The 17,194-nt window shown below is 33.4% G+C and overlaps 3 protein-coding genes across 3 annotated transcripts; 1 reads left to right on the top strand and 2 right to left on the bottom strand.

Moving 5' to 3' along the window:
- The first annotated feature begins 673 nt into the window (after window positions 1-673).
- Window positions 674-4,957, top strand: LOC134273585 (para-nitrobenzyl esterase-like). Its single transcript, XM_062755778.1, has 5 exons — window positions 674-770; window positions 1,851-2,508; window positions 3,088-3,406; window positions 3,739-3,810; window positions 4,292-4,957. Exons 1-5 carry the CDS (start codon window positions 754-756, stop codon window positions 4,891-4,893), a joined length of 1,668 nt encoding a protein of 555 aa, XP_062611762.1. The 5' UTR covers window positions 674-753; the 3' UTR covers window positions 4,894-4,957.
- A 3,127-nt stretch (window positions 4,958-8,084) lies between these two features.
- On the bottom strand, window positions 8,085-9,786 carry LOC134273576 (fibrinogen-like protein A). Its single transcript, XM_062755769.1, has 4 exons — window positions 9,631-9,786; window positions 9,369-9,465; window positions 8,902-9,069; window positions 8,085-8,338 (listed from the first exon to the last, which is right to left on the bottom strand). The coding sequence occupies exons 1-4, from the start codon at window positions 9,784-9,786 to the stop codon at window positions 8,103-8,105; spliced, it is 657 nt and encodes a 218-aa protein (XP_062611753.1). The 3' UTR covers window positions 8,085-8,102.
- Window positions 9,787-11,700: 1,914 nt separating this feature from the next.
- On the bottom strand, window positions 11,701-15,330 carry LOC134273584 (uncharacterized). The gene is made up of 5 exons (XM_062755776.1): window positions 15,274-15,330; window positions 14,999-15,085; window positions 12,463-12,511; window positions 12,234-12,302; window positions 11,701-12,071 (listed from the first exon to the last, which is right to left on the bottom strand). Exons 1-5 carry the CDS (start codon window positions 15,295-15,297, stop codon window positions 11,809-11,811), a joined length of 492 nt encoding a protein of 163 aa, XP_062611760.1. The 5' UTR covers window positions 15,298-15,330; the 3' UTR covers window positions 11,701-11,808.
- Between the last annotated feature and the right edge of the window lie 1,864 nt (window positions 15,331-17,194).

Here is a 17,194-nt window from a genome sequence, read left to right as displayed (position 1 = left end):
CTGCGCTCTTTTTGTATGTTGACTTTGCAATTTTAACGTCAAAGATTTATTATGATCAAATGAACACAGTCAAGTGTATTTCTTGTGGCAATACCTTTCTTTGGATACCATCAAATTTGACCTTTTGACTTTGAACTTCAATTTGTTCTACTTTTACCAAAAAATACACTATTTTAACCTTCGTCACAACTTTAGAACATATGAAGTTAGGTCTTTCATTCTTCACACGGATATTAATTGTGACAAGACCTTTTAGTGGGTATAAATATTTTTGACCTTGACCTTAGAGTTTGACCCACTTTTCAAAAAAATTAACCTTGGTTAAAACTTTTTTACAGTTAAAACTAGGGATCTTTCACAATTAATATATTCCTTGTAAAACGCGACCTTCCTTTAGGTACCAACATGTTTGACCTTTTGACCCTGACGTTTGGAATTTGATAATTCAACCCTCGCCTTAAGCTGCCATACGGAAGAAATTATTCTCAATGAAAATTATTGTAGGATATTTTGAACTCTTCATTTTATATGTAGAGGCAACTTGTGCGTATAGATTTAGAAGACTACCGAATAGTATTAGATATCTAGATAATATGAATGTAAATAATTCATCATGTTCTTGATCAGTTAAAATAACAAGTGACTTCAGGGCATTGGTCCTAATGTTAAGAATTGCAATCGGCCCGAGCATTTCGGAAATTGATTTTCCGTTATTGAAATGACATAACCTTCTTCGTCTTCCATCCGGTGTGAATGTGCTTTCTATTCAGGTAACATTTATTTCTTTAGATGCTTGATTATCACTATGATTTCAGTAGAACAGTTATTTAGTCTTTCCAAGCAAGGTCATTAAATGTCAATGAAAAGGTGAAACATATCAAGGTTTTTTTTTCATGCTGATAATATACATGTATATATACATGTACATATTAAACAAACGGTATATCCATTATCCTGTGAAAGTGTAAAAATCCCTTGTTCTTGAAACATGTTACGAAGATTTTATCCTCTATTCATTATACTCGCATATTTAAGGCACGTTCTTGTCAAACGCAAATGATATTTATCTAAGGTAACCTTCGTACCCTCAATTTATTTTAAAGCCTTATCTCTCTAGGTATGCACAATAAATTACAGTTAAGAAAAAGTTGACCTAAATGTATATTATCTATTTTGAGACAGGCAAATACCTACATGCGCTTTGTAAAATTTTACCGGTTTTGTAACCTTTCTTCCATCGGTGTAATATTTATTTATTAAAGGAAATTGTAAGTGTAAGTCATTAATATCATTAGCAACAAGTTCTCTTTCTTAAACCTTTATAGCGGTCTTACAGGAATGCGGTTGAATGCGGTTGAGAATATTGGATTTTTGTAACTTCCATTAAAGTTTAAAAAGCACTATTTATATATTTATGTACTAGCACCTTTTTTTAAGTGAATGAGTGGGATATTGAAAATTAAATAACTTAAATTGAATTTTTTTTTTTTTTTTTTTTTGGAAAAAAGCCCCCCACCCCCCAATTGCAAATTCATTTATAATATTAAAATAAATGCCATTCATTTATGATATTATAATAGATTTCTTTTTATAATCTAGAAGATTCTCTGTTGCCAGATAAGATTATACGCATTATTATTTTTTCTCTCCCTCTCCTCAAATCTGTTCAAAGTCCCAACATCAGCTGCCATTATTAACAAGATCAAATATTATGATAGATAGCGAAATACAGTTGATGACGAGTATGTCGATGCCCATTTAGTTAAATTGACACTAATCCTGACAAATGCCATCAATTGGGGATTATTCATTCATTCATTTATCATTATTATTTCCCCTTTTGTTTTCAGTCTCTGGTTTCTTCGCTTGGCCAATACCATGAAATATTTCACTTGGATAATATTTACTATCTTCATTTTTTCTTGGACCTCTACGATTAGAGCGGGACAAACATTAGTTATTTCTACTGACTGTGGACCAATTCAGGGAATCAAAGATAAGAGCTTTGTATTTAAAGGAATTCCGTACGCCTTGCCCCCCGTTGGAAATCGACGATGGAAGCAACCGATTCCCGTTAACAGTGAGTTGGGAACCTGTTGGCATGGTATCTACCCTGCATTAAAATTTGGAAATACTTGCGCACAGAAAAATCCCTTGAACGAAAGTCTAACGCTAGGAAGCGAGGATTGCCTTTATATAAATGTATGGACGCCCACAGTTACCAAAAGCGCCAAACTTCCTGTTATGGTATACATCCATGGCGGGAGTTTACAATTTGCAAATGGAAATTGGCCTACTTATTGTCCGACCGAAAGTCTCGTGATGGAAACAGACATGGTTCACGTGAGTTTTAATTATCGTCTGCATGCTTTTGGTTTTATGGCTTTGGATATACTGTCGTCTGCTTCCGAAACCAAAACGTCTGGAAACTATGGATTTATGGATCAACTCGCTGCTCTCCAATGGGTAAAGACAAACATTGAAAATTTCGGAGGAGACCCAAATAAAGTATGTACATATATTTGTCAGTTAATTCACATTAGTTTTTTTTTTTAATTTCGGGTGAAAGTAGTCAAATATAAATACTTAAAAAGTATGAGTGAATTTGTTTTTACTTTTTAATATGTTTTAGTGAATGGGTTTATTTTCCTTTGGATTGACATGTCGCGCTTTCATTGGTTTAACTGTGATATAATTATGACGATAATATCAGCATTTGATCAAATATGACGGTGAAAATATTATCCATATTTTTGTCGCTAGCGAATAGTTCCACAAAACATTAATAAAAAATATTCATACGAATTGTTTGAAAATTGTTTAAATTTTGAAAAGTTTGATTCTGTGAACTTGAACTAAACACACACTTCTCAATTTCATTTTATAACACTATGTCTTCATAAACTTGATATGAATTCAGCAATTTTGATAAAAAAAAATGTTTCTTATAATATATTGATCTCAAAAAAATATTTGTAAGATATTTGTTACTGACTTTCTACATAATATATCAGGTAGATCAAACTTTTCGACGGAAAGGCAAATACATGTATAGTGTTCATTTTTTTAACACTTTTTTAAAAATAGGTAACGCTTTATGGCCAAAGTTCAGGTGGAACAAGTGTTTTTGCGCTTCTAGCTTCTCCATTCTCAAGTGGTCTCTTCCAAAAAGCATGGATGCTGAGTGCTTCACCCATTTTAAATAAAACTCTGGACGATGCATCTCGGGATAATCAAATCTTTCTAGAACGATCCGGATGTTCCACTTTACAATGTTTATATGATCTTCCGGTAGATGACGTCATTAAAGCTGTTCCTTGGAACGTTTATCCGTTCTGGGCTATGTTAGATCAGGGTGATCTTCCGGTCAAAGGTCAATTTGACGGTGCCATGGCAATTGTCGACGGTAAGCGATTTTTAAAATTAAAATAATTTACTTTGTTTTGTTATGTAATACATGTATAATGCATATTACAAAATTTACTGAATTAAAAGTTATTTAGATTATAACATTATTTAGCTGACAAAATATCCATGTTCTTACAAAGCAGTCATTATTATGGACGGAAATGACGTATACGTATCAATTTGACGTATCAAAATATTGACGCAAAATAGTTATCTTTGCAGAAGACCTCAAATGGAAATTAATGTATTCGTGGTCTTGGCAGATGACCATAGAATCAAGAATATTTCTCCATATATAAAATTTATATAAAATTTAGTTTCATTTTCTAGGCTATATTATACCTCGTCCTCCATTTGAAGCTTGGGAAATGGGCAAAACAATCGATGTTCCTGTTATGATTGGTAAGTTACATAATTATTCAGACTTTTCTCTTTCATGAAAAATCTACTGAAACAATACATATTGAGGTCAAAACACAGATATTAACAGAGCTAGGCTGTTTTCTTTATTCTCGTATTCCTGCAAAAATTTTCTATATACATATCAGGTTAACTGCAATAAATTGTAATATTGTTAACAAGGAAAAATATGAATTATACAATTCAGTTAAACATTGCAGAAGATTAATTTGATAGGACAAATTAAGAGAATATCTAAAATTTTAGAATTGTTTTGGATTTCCTTTATGAAATCTACGTTAACTCAACATAAGAAGAAATTTTCAAATTGACAATACATGTAAGTTCCTTTCTTAGACTCACAGTCTAAAGCATTGCCTTTCAATTCGCGTATAGATTTTAAAGTAAAATTTACCTTACTTTTCTTTTCGATGAAATAAATGATGAGCTACTTCTCTTTCATTTATTAAAAAATTATGTTAAGGTACAACTGGACAAGAAATAGATTACCAACCTTCATATAATGATCTTTACAACTGGACTTGGTCACATTATGAAAACGTCGTAACTTCAAAGTTGGGAACATTCGGAATGGATGTCGCAAAACGGGCACTTGAATTTTATCCCATGTACAACGTTACCCCGGAGTACCAGTTTACTAGCCTCGTTTCCGACATTCGTGTCACGTGCCCAAATGATATTTTAGCTACGAAAGCAGCGAAAACATTCAAATCACCTGTTTACCGCTATGTGGTGACGTCAGCACCCTCGGCTCCGATTCATCTGTTTGGACTACCTTTTCCAGCTCGATATTCCATGCATGCTTGGGATATGTTAGCGTTTTTCGGGACCATTGTTGATTATATAACAGTTCAACAGTCGGACAAAATGTTTTCAGAGGTTATGAGAAGGGAAATATTGTCCTTTGTTCATACGGGTAAACCTTTCACAGAAACCTGGGAAACATTCGAAAATTCTGTGGCAATACTGAATACCACTATATCGGTTGCAAAGAACTACCATGAAACAGAATGCAAGTATTGGATGAACAATGCCAAGTTATGGCCATATGCCTGGATAAATTAGTACTTTGGCGGCTCTTTTAAATAAGCTTTATCTTTATCATAATAAAATGAAGAAGAACACTTCATACACTTGCTTGTTGTACTATTTGTATGTCTTGAAACTTATGAAATTTTACAATGGAAGGGAATTATTGACTAGCAAAATGGGATGTTTAAAGATCTTTAAAATCTTGCTTATTATTATAATTTGAAATTGAATAAAGTACAGCTGCTAATAGTAAGCAGCTGCAGCTTTCGTTCACCATTGCTTACTTTCGCAGAAAATAAGACCATGAGATCAATAACGGGGCATTATTAGCAAATCAGTACTAGTTTGATCTTTATTGATGTAGTTAATTGCTTGTACACTATACATGTTTGCAAGCCTCGGACTGGTTAATACGCGTATCCAAAAAGGAACACAAATTATTTCTGCATAACCTGTTTTGGTATGGGGACAACCCCCCTCCCCCACCGACAACAGGCTGATTCATCTGTATTCATGCAGTCCTCTAATTTCCAGTCCCCAGGATTTCTGGAAAATTCCAGATTTACTAAATGTACCTCTAAATTCAAACAATTGCTGGATCTTACCACATATGAACACCACTTTCGTAATACGGTTGTGTCTTTGAGCGGCATATTTGACCCAATAAAAAGCAACGCAATTCTATACCCACAGTTTTTTTTTAATGATGCTGTAGATTATAAAGCGTAAAAACCAGGTTATGCTCGAATAAGGAGTTGGGTGAACTTAGCGTGCAGAAAGGCCAATAGCTTCAGATATATAAAAATCATATTCAAATTGTGAAATTAGTATTTAGAGTAAAGTTCTCATCATTGATTTTTTTGAAATCATGAGAAACAAAAAGTTTTGAGGAAAATTTTTCGTTAACATTTATTCTTTTATATAAAAAAAAATTGATGTGGTATCCATTGGGTTCGAACCCTGGTAATAAAAATCCTGAGTTGCATTCTCTATTGAGACTAGCACGCTAACCACTACGCTACATAAGTCCTGATGATGTGTGGCATTTAAATCTTGTTTGTGATATGACCACTGACTTAAGGGACTTCAAGTATTTCTGGAAAAGATACGAAAGTTATGTCTTAAACTTATATTTTTAAAGTGTAATTGGTCATTGCTCCATAATTTTGGAAACCAAAATATGTTTGTTTTTATGCAAACTTTGAGGATTACCTTTCTAAAAAATGGAGATAAGACCCACTCATAACGAAAAATAGTGTTATAGTGTGAAAAAAATGTCTCGTTTTGTCCTCTTTCGTGTGTGTATAATATTTCATAAGCAAATAATTTCAATTTTCATGAGATTTGTGCAAGTTGTGGAGATTTTACATAAAGTATACTTTAATGTTAGATGAAATATTAAGGAAAATTTTGATGAAATTTTTCACCTTTATGTTTGTCGCGCTATTGGCTTATCTCTCGTCATGTTCACCCATCTCCTTTGACCAAGAACTAGAGTAATTCGTAAAATATTCTCCCTTCACCAAACGCTTTGTAGAACTTCAAATGCTACTTGTAACATAATCCGCTGTTAAAATACAGTGGCTGCAACGTTATTGTTGACAACTTACACGAACGATCACGTTACACGAACGATCCTGCACGATTAACGCACGATTAAACCTGTTACACGAACGATCCTTCACGCACATGATTCTACACGTTACACGATCTTTCACGATTGCTAACGCAAACGCACGATTCTTCACTCAAAATAGTTCAAAATATTTAGGAATCGATATTTTCAATACGAAATATGGCTTAGTACTAATTTAAGATTTCAAAGAATTATCAATATTAATATTTCATAGACTTTTGAAAACCCGGAAATGGATATTTCTGTAACTAAATACATGTAAGACTTTATATTTTAGATTATAAATAATTATTTAGGTAATTCTCCGTTCTATCAGAGGATGTATATGTATGTGGGCCGTATAATTTGATTGAATTGTATTTCATGATATGCAGAAAGGGGGATACGATTGAAAAAAATGTCAGCATGGATGACTTAAATTACAAATTATATCCGTCTGCTCCCATTGATTCAATGTCTGTGAATCTCTAAAAATGGACTTGCCAATTATTTAACTTTTTTTATGTGCAGAAATTAAAAAAAATATTAAAAAGTAAGCTCCAGATATAAACACAGAAAATCAAAAACCCCGAAAGTCATATCGTGTACATGTATATTCGTCGACTAGATATTTATGTATGCATTGAGAAATATTTATGCATTTGTAAGAAAAAGAATATCTATTTTTGATGTCTCGATTTTAAAAATATCTTTACCAAAATTAGCAGTAAATAAGAATGAAATTAGATTTAAAAAAACGTTCAAGATCTAAGTACGGTGTATCACATTATTGATCGCCCTATTTTACGAGAACTTAATGTACGACTTACTATATTGCTTGTTACGAGTAATAATTAGTTCGATCTGCATTTATTTATGTAAATTGTGCTTCATTCATTTTATTTGCAATTAAATAAAAAAATTAAAAAACAAACAACAATATAAATGCTTATTTAACAAATAACATTCTGATAAAAATTTACAGAACGAAATTTACACGATTCTAAACGCACGATCTCGCACGATTAAAAAAGCAAACGATTGAATCTGATACACGCACGATCTCGCATGTTACACGAACGATCACGCACGATACACGAACGATTTTACAAGATTGGTTTGTCAACAATACCGTTGCAGCCACTGTATTATGTTGCAACAAAAAAGTTTTTGATAGGTCTATTGAACCTTTTATTTCCATGCATAATAAAACTAAGACCCGGAACTGTGATAATTCCTACAAGAGTACTGGCGGAAACCTGGTGGTAGAACATTTGCTATATGATCTGATTTATAGATTTCCACCAGATGCAATGCTCTATGTAATATTTTCCTTTAACAAAATTTATTTTTTGGAAATTCCACTCCAAGTTTCATGCTCCAAATGTATCACATTGAGATTTCTTATAATTTCCTCTAAATTGACTGCTCTTTATTCCTTCTAGTTATTTATTGTCAGCTTTAGCTAAAAAAGTACTGCATAAACAATTTCAATATTTTAATCTAGCAAGAAAGGAAAAATATATATACAATGATGTCCTACTATTTTTACATGACATAATTGTACAGTTTGCCATTTCGCAATAAGGAGAATTCACAGTATAAAAAATACCACATTTTTGGTTCATTATCCGAATGGTTTTCTAATAATCATCGTGATCCTCGTCAGCTGTTGGTAATTTCCGGTGAACCAATTGTACCAGCCGAGACTGGTAAAGGTGTTGGTAGTGAACTTGACCCGGAAGCAGTCTCGGTTCCACCATGGATTGCCGTAATTTGACGCGCAGTTTTTCGTTGTTGATAAATCGTTGTCTCGATCTTTTGTGGAGAACTTCATGTTGTTGTGGTAGCTGAAGGAATCAACTGGTTAATGAAAATGAAACTCTTGTGAGATATACGTAATGTTGTATACATGTGCGCCGCTTATACAAAGATACTGCATAATGAATACATACACTTCGTCTTTTTAATTTTTTTCTTACACTTAGATTCGTATGAAAGGTGCATAAGGTAGGTATAAATTACATATAAAAAAATCAGTTTAACAGATTAAGACAATTTTATTTCGAAACGTTAAAGACATGTTTACAATACGTTGACATGGAAAGATTATGTTCAAATTCTTTTTGTCACATTGTGTTTGAAGATATGTGCTGTCACTAAGTTTGCATTGTGTTTTACACGTTTATCCTCTTCTAAGACCTGCATGTATTACATCTTTAAAACACTAGCAATAAGAATAAAAAGTATTTTTCCTTTAAGTAAAGAATATTTGGATTACTTATCGTTGGAATATCTGGTTTAAGTCTTACATATTGCAAAAAAACACAGTTTAGGAAATCAATAATTTTTCAGGGTCGATAGGAATAATTCCGATTGACCTTGAGTTAAAAAGTTTTACTTGATTTTCCTGAAAGGTAACTTACAACCAGCAGTTCCAGAGTATCCTGATAATGTCAGTTGATAATCAACAGAGGCACTGTCCACCAGGAATCTGCTATATTGAGCATAACCAAAATAGCCAACGATGTCCTCCATCTCAATTCTCAAACTGCTCCAACCGGAAGTCGTGAAATGGTTCATAATCTTTAAACCTGATTATGAAATGAACGAACGAACACTTTTTATATCGATATCATTATACATGTAACATAAATCGCTCCCATGTTTTTCAATTACCATTATATATTTGTTTTTAAGATAAGTGTACATTTTTACCAGTGTTATTTCTTTAATAATGAATGAAAAAAAATTATTGGTTTTTTTCTGGGAAAAATAACACAATTAGTTGTAAGAACAACTTTTTTCTTAATCATAGTCACCACTTCAACATGTTAAAATCGATGAAAAAAGCAATACATTACAACCCAATATTAATTACAATAAGGTTTACCTATCCAGTGATCGCCTTCTTTGTTCCCAAATCCAGTTTCATAACTCGACCAACCAACATTAAAGGGAACATCACCGATCGTTCTTCTGAAAATGGTCTGAAAAGGCAAAAATACAAGTGCATGTATCTTTCTGATTATGTAAGCCTATCTAATAACACGACATATGATCATAGACATTAAAATAAGAAACTTTCTGTTTCAATTAAAATAAAATATCAAGTTAGATAAAAGAAATTCTATTTCATTTGCTTGTCCAATTACCATCCATGTGTGACCATCTTTCATTTCACAATAAACAGAGGTCAGGTTTCCGTCAACAGTTATTTCATAAACGCCACTCTCGCTGGTTTTATCACCAACACAGTTACAATCTGAACATTCTGTAAGATGAAATTCATAAAACAAACGGTGATCCATTTTCAAAGAACAATGTTCACTTTTGCCTTATTTGGCCCTGTGAATTTCTGAAAAACTGAAACTGCATAGTTTTAGTTAACAATGCATTAAATATCACTTAGATCTTTGGCGACTGCGTATCTATCAAAAATGACGTCATTTTCTGGCTAGTCAATGCATTATGACGTCACGAAATGCGTCAATTTCCTCATATTCTGAAAAAGGCTACAAAACGGCCAATTTTTAAAGCTATTTTTTGATATTTGATACAGAGCGCAACCTCTGATCTAAAATACATGTATGCAACTAGTAAATGATAGAACTGTTTCTGAGGATTAATGGACATGATTTAATTTATTTTAGATTAGAAAGTACGCTCATATTATTTTTCTTCACTGAAAGTATTCAATTATACCTGTTTACCTAAAACATCAATAACATGATTGCAATTTCATAAAGCCAGTTCTCCAAGACCTGAACATTTAGGAGAAATGTTTTAATGGGGTATGAAAGCACCAGGTCTCTATTTTATTTAATGCTTCAAATACAGCTAAACAAACTTTTTTAGCTCACATGGTTTTTCGCACAAATTAAGGTCACATTTTTGTAATAAAAATTACTATTTTCGAACCTCTGAACGATGACATAGCCCTACATTATATTACATATATAATGTCAAGTATGATTGTCCTTTAAAAGTATTATCTTAAGTTTCCAAAGTGGATGCTTTAGAGGGGAATTTATCAATAAATGGTACGATGTTTCTACTATAGGCCTCTACCATAGGTATTTTACAAATAATATAAAACGTGCTTTCTTTGATACAATGTAGTTGAAAATTTAAAATTTTCCTCTTAAAGGTGAGTATTTTTTAAAATTCTTGCTCATTTGTCATACTCATCTGGGTTTTGTCGAAATGTAGCACCGAAAAGGGATAACAATGCAGAGAGAAACCATACTACAGGGTAGGATAATGAAGTATTGTTGGTTTTTTTATAGTAAATTTTTTTCTGAAAAGGAAAATTCTTCTGCATGTACGGTTTGAAAGGTTAAAATTTTGTTGTGGGATGAATCTTTTATGATTCTAGATTTTTAGAAGGTGACTCTGAAAAGGCGACCTTATTAACATACAAAGCAGTCATACAGATGAAAGATACTATTATTTCCCTCGCAGTACAGTTAAGGTTACCCATTGAAAACGATATGCTAATGAGGGATAATGAGATGTGACGTAACGACGCAAGCTCCGCCTTCTTTTTTCCATATAAGGAAAAATCGGAAAAATATGCGTCTGAGAAGTAAAATAAGCTTGTATAAATATAAAAATTGAAAAATTCACTATCAAATTACACATATTTGCATCTTATGACAAATAAGAGGCAGAATTTACGAAGAATCAGCACGATGGAATTGTCTTATGACTCGGATTCTACGTCGTGAGGGCGCTTGACAACACTCGTTCACACGGAAAGACGTGAGGTGCAGGTGCTCTCGCTGTATTGATGATTTAACAGCATTTGTGATGAATAATCGGGTAGGTACTTATATATTTTACTAAACCAAGGTTTGCAACTGAATTTTGTTAAGTTTATATAGCAGCGAAATGATTTTGTCGGTCAAAAAGGGGCCTAATTGCGAAGTTTTGTTTCATTCACAACACCATGTGGTGACCCAGTTTCAAATCGAGACTGCGATGTCTGCAAAGTGTTAAACTGATTTTGAAAACATCTTGTTTGTTTAAAATTTAGCCTTTAAATTCAACTTCATAATCATTTAGGGCTCAATATATCGTAGCAAATACACTCCGAAGACTATATTTTAGCATGTGCACAGGGTATCAAGCAGCATGAATGAACGCAGACCGTTTTGATATCCAAATTGTGGACAATGACGATACTGGTATGAAAATATCCCATCACTCCGTGCAATATAGGCCTATTACTGTTTTGATTATTTTCAGCTCACTTTTATTATTTTTATGTAAACAGAACACAACTGTCAGATATGATCATTTAATTGTACAATTTTGACCAAAATGAATATTTAGAAATAGTACATTCCCCAGTGTAACATCAGCTGTTCACAGACTTTCTTCTTTTCTTTCATTTGCAGGGGGTTCTTGCCAGCATCATTTTGAATTTTAGAGACTGTTGTTTGAACACGAGCCAGGACAGAGTCGTAGCACTGCTTAAAACTTTTGTCAGCGGGATGCATCCGAGAGAGCTTTCTGAACTTTTGGTATTCTGTGAAGAGCCCCGAGTCTCCAAGTAAGAAATGTAGCATTTCTGTGGTTGTTTGTAATCTATCTGTGATTGAAAAAAATCAGCCGAATTACTATAAAGGGCTTAGAAAATGATTAACTTTTATCTCAGACCTGTTCACATCTCATTTAACAATGTCCATACATATTTTTGTTTTCAGAAGACAATATAATAAATTTTAATAATTTAAATCATTCATATACTTACTTGGAATATTTTCACTATCTTCACAAACAAACAATCTCCTTTGGCAAGATTTTTTTGATGCATATTTGTCTGAATAGAAATGATATATATATAAAATTTTTAAATGCATTAACAAAAATTTCAATTTTATGGTGTACGTGATAGGTATAAATTCTGTGGATAAAAATCAGTATGTGATTTGGATTAAAGTTATTTTAAGTACATCTACTGAAAAGTGAGAAATACGTACCAATAACTTGAGCTCCATTTGCTGGCCCTGCCTCTTTTCTCTTGCAAGTCTTCAATTCAATAGAAAAGTGAAATTAATATGTAACTGTCGATAATGAAAGTAGAAAGAACATCATCATTCACAATTTCCTAAACATAGGCGTCGGAACCGGGGGGGGGGGGCTTAGCCCCCAACTTTTTTTCCAAATATATGCTAAGAATAGACATTGAACATATCTTCGTAGGTTTAGCCCCCCCCCCCACTTTTCACAGGTACGTCTTAGTATAGGTTAAAATTTGGGAAAGAAGTGGTGATTGGAAAATTTTTGGTAGTGAAGTTCGAACCTAACCCCTAACCCCCACCCCCCATGAAATAGGATTTTCGTGTTTGGGAAATGAACATTTCCTTTTTTTTTTTTGCTTGTCAGGTTTTATTTGAAGGTACAATTTTTTTTTTACACATAGCCCCCCACTTTCAATTTGCTTCAGACGCCAGTGCTAAATATGTAATTATTCGATATTTGTTCAATATATTCATGGCATTTTGATCATCTTTTTTCCCAAGGTTTCTGTGTTAAGAATATTTACAAAATGCTTTGTCAAAAAAAGTAACAAACAATTCAATCATTATTTCTTAAAAGCTGAAAGTGAGCGTCGCTAAGTGACGCTTGTCACTGCAAGTTCGAATGACCACACCTGGATGAAAAAAAATTTGGATTGCTGTACATTTGATTTTTTCATTCAATTGTATTTTTTTAGCTCACCTGAGCCGAAGGCTCAAGTGAGCTTTTCTGATCACATTTTGTCCGTCGTCCGTCCGTCTGTCCGTCTGTCCGTCCGTCCGTCCGTCTGTAAACTTTTCACATTTTCGACTTCTTCTCAAGAACCACTGGGCCAATTTTGACCAAACTTGGTACAAAGTATCCTTGGGTGAAGGGGAATTTAAATTGTAAAAATGAAGGGACATATCCCCTCGCAAGGGGAGATAATCAAGAAAAGACAAAAATAGGGTTGGGTCATTAAAAAATCTTCTTCTCAAGAACCACAGGGCCAGTAAAGCTGAAACTTATGTGGAAGCATCCTAGGGTAGTGTAGATTCTAAATTGTTCAAATCATGACCCCCGGGGGAAAGGCGGGGCCACAATGGGGAATCAAAGTTTTACATAGAAATATATAGGAAAAATCTTTGAAAATCTTCTTCTCAAGAACCACTGGGCCAGTAAAGCTGAAACTTATGTGGAAGCATCCTGGGGTAGTGTAGATTCTAAATTGTTCAAATCATGACCCCCGGGGGAAGGGCGGGGCCACAATGGGGAATCAAAGTTTTACATAGAAATATATAGGAAAAATCTTTGAAAATCTTCTTCTCAAGAACCACTGGGCCAGTAAAGCTGAAACTTATGTGGAAGCATCCTGGGGTAGTGTAGATTCTAAATTATTCAAATCATGACCCCCAGGGGAAGGGCGGGGCCACAATGGGGAATCAAAGTTTTACAAAGAAATATATAGGAAAAATCTTTGAAAATCTTCTTCTCAAGGACCACTGGGCCAGAAAAGCTGAAACTTATGTGGAAGCAACCGGGTATAATGTAGATTCTAAATTGTAAAAATAATGACCCCCGGGGGAAGGGTGAGGCTACAATGGGGAATCAAAGTTTTTTATAGAAATATATAGGAAAAATCTTTGAAAATCTTCTTCTCAAGAACCACTGGGCCAGTAAAGCTGAAACTTATGTGGAAGCATCCTGGGGTAGTGTAGATTCTAAATTGTTCAAATCATGACCCCCAGGGGAAAGGCGGGGCCACAATGGGGAATCAAAGTTTTCTATAGAAATATATAGGAAAAATCTTTGAAAATCTTCTTCTCAAGAACCACTGGGCCAGAAAAGCTGAAACTTATGTGGAAGCATCCTGGTATAATGTAGATTCTAAATTGTTCAAATAATGACCCCCGGGAGAAGGGCGGGGCCACAATGGGGAATCAAAGTTTTATATAGAAATATATAGGAAAAATCTTCTTCTCAGGAACCACTGGGCCAAAAAAGCTGAAACATATGTGCCCATGGAAGGATCATGGGGTAGTGTAGATTTCAAAATGTCTAAATTATGATCAGTGGGGTAGGGTGGGGATGCATTATGTATAACAAGGGGGAAATCTGGTAAAGAACAGAATGGTCAAATCTTCTCAGGTGAGCGATGTGGCCCATGGGCCTCTTGTCTGCAGTAAATGTACCGACAATACATTGCTTCATAAAGCTATGTTCTCGTGAGAATTACAACAAAAGTTCAGCAAATAATTAAAAACTCGCCTTGATTTAATTGGAAATATTGCAGATAAATGGGAAAAAAATGTACTCTAATTAAGTCAGAAATGTTCAGACATGGTTTTGGTAATGCAATTTACACATGATGTCATGTGACGTCAGAGTCTAGATGCACCAAATGCCATGTGCTGTTTGATGAGTCTGATCTAAACTAAAACTGATTATTAAGTTTGCACTTGCCCCAACTGTTGTACTTTCTATATATATTTCTAACAAAAATTTCAAGAGAAATACCTTTGACTTAGGTTTGTCCTGGTTTATTGTAGATGCTGGTTGGCCGGTGATGTCACATTCCGAGAGAATGGAATCCTTGGACATCATCTGTAAAAAATACTACAGGTAAGTATTGTAATTTTTTGTAAATTATAATCATGACATTTGTTCTCTAAAAAAAATTTAGTTAAAATATTTCATCTTTAATAAAACACACACACCCTATTTCTGGTCATTTTATAATTTTTGTCATTTGTAACAATATTTTAAGTCAGAAAATTGTTGTGTGTAATTACCTGTTTGGAATTAAAAACAGGCATATTGTTGTTTAATTCCTTCTCGATCAAGGAGTTTGGATTCTGCGAGCTCTGCAATTTGTGAAAAGTTTAGATATTTTGCTACAATACGTATACTTCTTCATGAATTTAAGATGGAATTTAGAATAGTATTATGTTTCAGGCCATACCTGTGGCACAAGACAATGGAGAGTTCCTTGATCCATGCCATTATCTGTGTCATGCTCCATACCATCATCCATGACGGTTAGTTTCATCTTAACACCTGCCTGTGGTTCCCGAGAATCAAGTGTTTCCTGTTTCCAACAGAAAATTGTAAGTAATGAAATTTTGTGTATTTTGTTTCATGTAAGTAAAAAAAAAATTGTCATCTCACCTGTTCGTAATTTAAATATTCATAGCATTTTTTTTTTTTTTTAGCTGGTACCTGACTTGTCGTTGGATAAGCACATGGTGTGTCCTCATTTGTGTCAGTCACATGATCAACCTCCACTAGCATTGTTCGCAGTTCTGGTACATCAAGTGATACCTTTTAAAAAATAAGTAAGATTTTAAACTATCATTTGTATTAAAAAATATTTGGTAAATTGCAATTATGAAATTTAATGACTCAAAAAAATTTCAATAGAAATACCTTTGACTTAGGTTTGTCTTGGTTTATTGTAGATGCTGGTTGGCCGGTGATGTCACATTCCGAGAGAATGGAATCCTTGAACATCATCTGTACAAAATACTACAGGTAAGTATTGTAATTTTTTGTAAATTATAATCATGACATTTGTTCTCTAAAAAAAATTTAGTTAAAATATTTCATCTTTAATAAAACACACACACCCTATTTCTGGTCATTTTATAATTTTTGTCATTTGTAACAATATTTTAAGTCAGAAAATTGTTGTGTGTAATTACCTGTTTGGAATTAAAAACAGGCATATTGTTGTTTAATTCCTTCTCGATCAAGGAGTTTGGATTCTGCGAGCTCTGCAATTTGTGAAAAGTTTAAATATTTTGCTACAAAACATATACCTCTTCATGAATTTAAGATGGAATTTAGAATAGTATTATGTTTCAGGCCATACCTGTGGCACAAGACAATGGAGAGTTCCTTGATCCATGCCATTATCTGTGTCGTGCTCCATACCATCATCCATGACGGTTAGTTTCATCTTAACACCTGCCTGTGGTTCCCGAGAATCAAGTGTTTCCTGTTTCCAACAGAAAATTGTAAGTAATGAAATTTTGTGTATTTTGTTTCATGTAAGTAAAAAAAAAATTGTCATCTCACCTGTTGTAATTTAAATATTCATGGCAGTTTTTTTTTTTTTTAGCTGGTACCTGACTTGTCGTTGGATAAGCACATGGTGTGTCTTCATTTGTGTCAGTCACATGATCAACCTCCACTAGAATTGTTTGCAGCTCTGGTACATCAAGAGATACCTTTTAAAAAATAAATAAGTTTTTAAACTATCATTTGTATTTAAAATATTTGGTAAATTGCTGTTATTCAATGTAATGGCTCATCCAGTAAAAAAAAAGAAAGTTTACCACCACAGCCTGTAGAAAAATTTCAAGATTATCTGTCCATAACAAATTCATAGCAATGTCTTTCAGTTTTCTATAATTCTTATTGCTTTTTAATTTAAGGTCAGAAGTTAAAATAACATTACAAACAATAGAAAAATAAGAACTTAAATCTAATGAATGTCAAAGATGAAGCATAAAATTATTATGATCAGCCTTAATTGTAGGTTACCTGCTGTTCGGACAAATCCTCTTTGGGTCCATTGAGATGATCTTTCCTGTGACTTGGTCTTGGATCTGTAAGTTGAAAATATATTTGTTGAAGGATTTTTTTTTGTCATCTAGGCTATAATAAATAAATTCCTAGATTTAAATCTAAATTTTTTAAAAAATTGGGGTG

The sequence above is a fragment of the Saccostrea cucullata genome, unplaced genomic scaffold, assembly GCF_032062105.1.
Source record: "Saccostrea cucullata isolate Sc308-1 unplaced genomic scaffold, CSIRO_AGI_Scuc_v1 ctg981, whole genome shotgun sequence".
In the NCBI taxonomy this organism is placed as follows: Eukaryota; Metazoa; Mollusca; class Bivalvia; order Ostreida; family Ostreidae; genus Saccostrea; species Saccostrea cuccullata.
Note: the sequence above shows the minus strand (reverse complement) of the source record. Positions and strands in the feature narration are given on the sequence as shown.

Excerpts from the sequence above, each read along its gene's own strand:
- LOC134273584 (XM_062755776.1), bottom strand. The coding sequence starts at position 15,297 with ATGCCTGTTTTTAATTCCAAACAG. Across the intron at positions 15,086-15,273 it reads CTGTTTTTAATTCCAAACAG|ATGATGTCCAAGGATTCCAT; the intron begins GTAATTACACAC and ends TATTTTTTACAG. Across the intron at positions 12,072-12,233 it reads AGATAGTGAAAATATTCCAA|ATAGATTACAAACAACCACA; the intron begins GTAAGTATATGA and ends TTTCAATCACAG.
- LOC134273585 (XM_062755778.1), top strand. Across the intron at positions 2,509-3,087 it reads TCGGAGGAGACCCAAATAAA|GTAACGCTTTATGGCCAAAG; the intron begins GTATGTACATAT and ends TTTTAAAAATAG. Across the intron at positions 3,407-3,738 it reads TGCCATGGCAATTGTCGACG|GCTATATTATACCTCGTCCT; the intron begins GTAAGCGATTTT and ends TTCATTTTCTAG.
- LOC134273576 (XM_062755769.1), bottom strand. The coding sequence starts at position 9,786 with ATGGATCACCGTTTGTTTTATGAATTTCATCTTACAGAATGTTCAGAT. Across the intron at positions 9,070-9,368 it reads AGAAGGCGATCACTGGATAG|GTTTAAAGATTATGAACCAT; the intron begins GTAAACCTTATT and ends TTTCATAATCAG. Across the intron at positions 8,339-8,901 it reads ATACTCTGGAACTGCTGGTT|TTGATTCCTTCAGCTACCAC; the intron begins GTAAGTTACCTT and ends TTCATTAACCAG.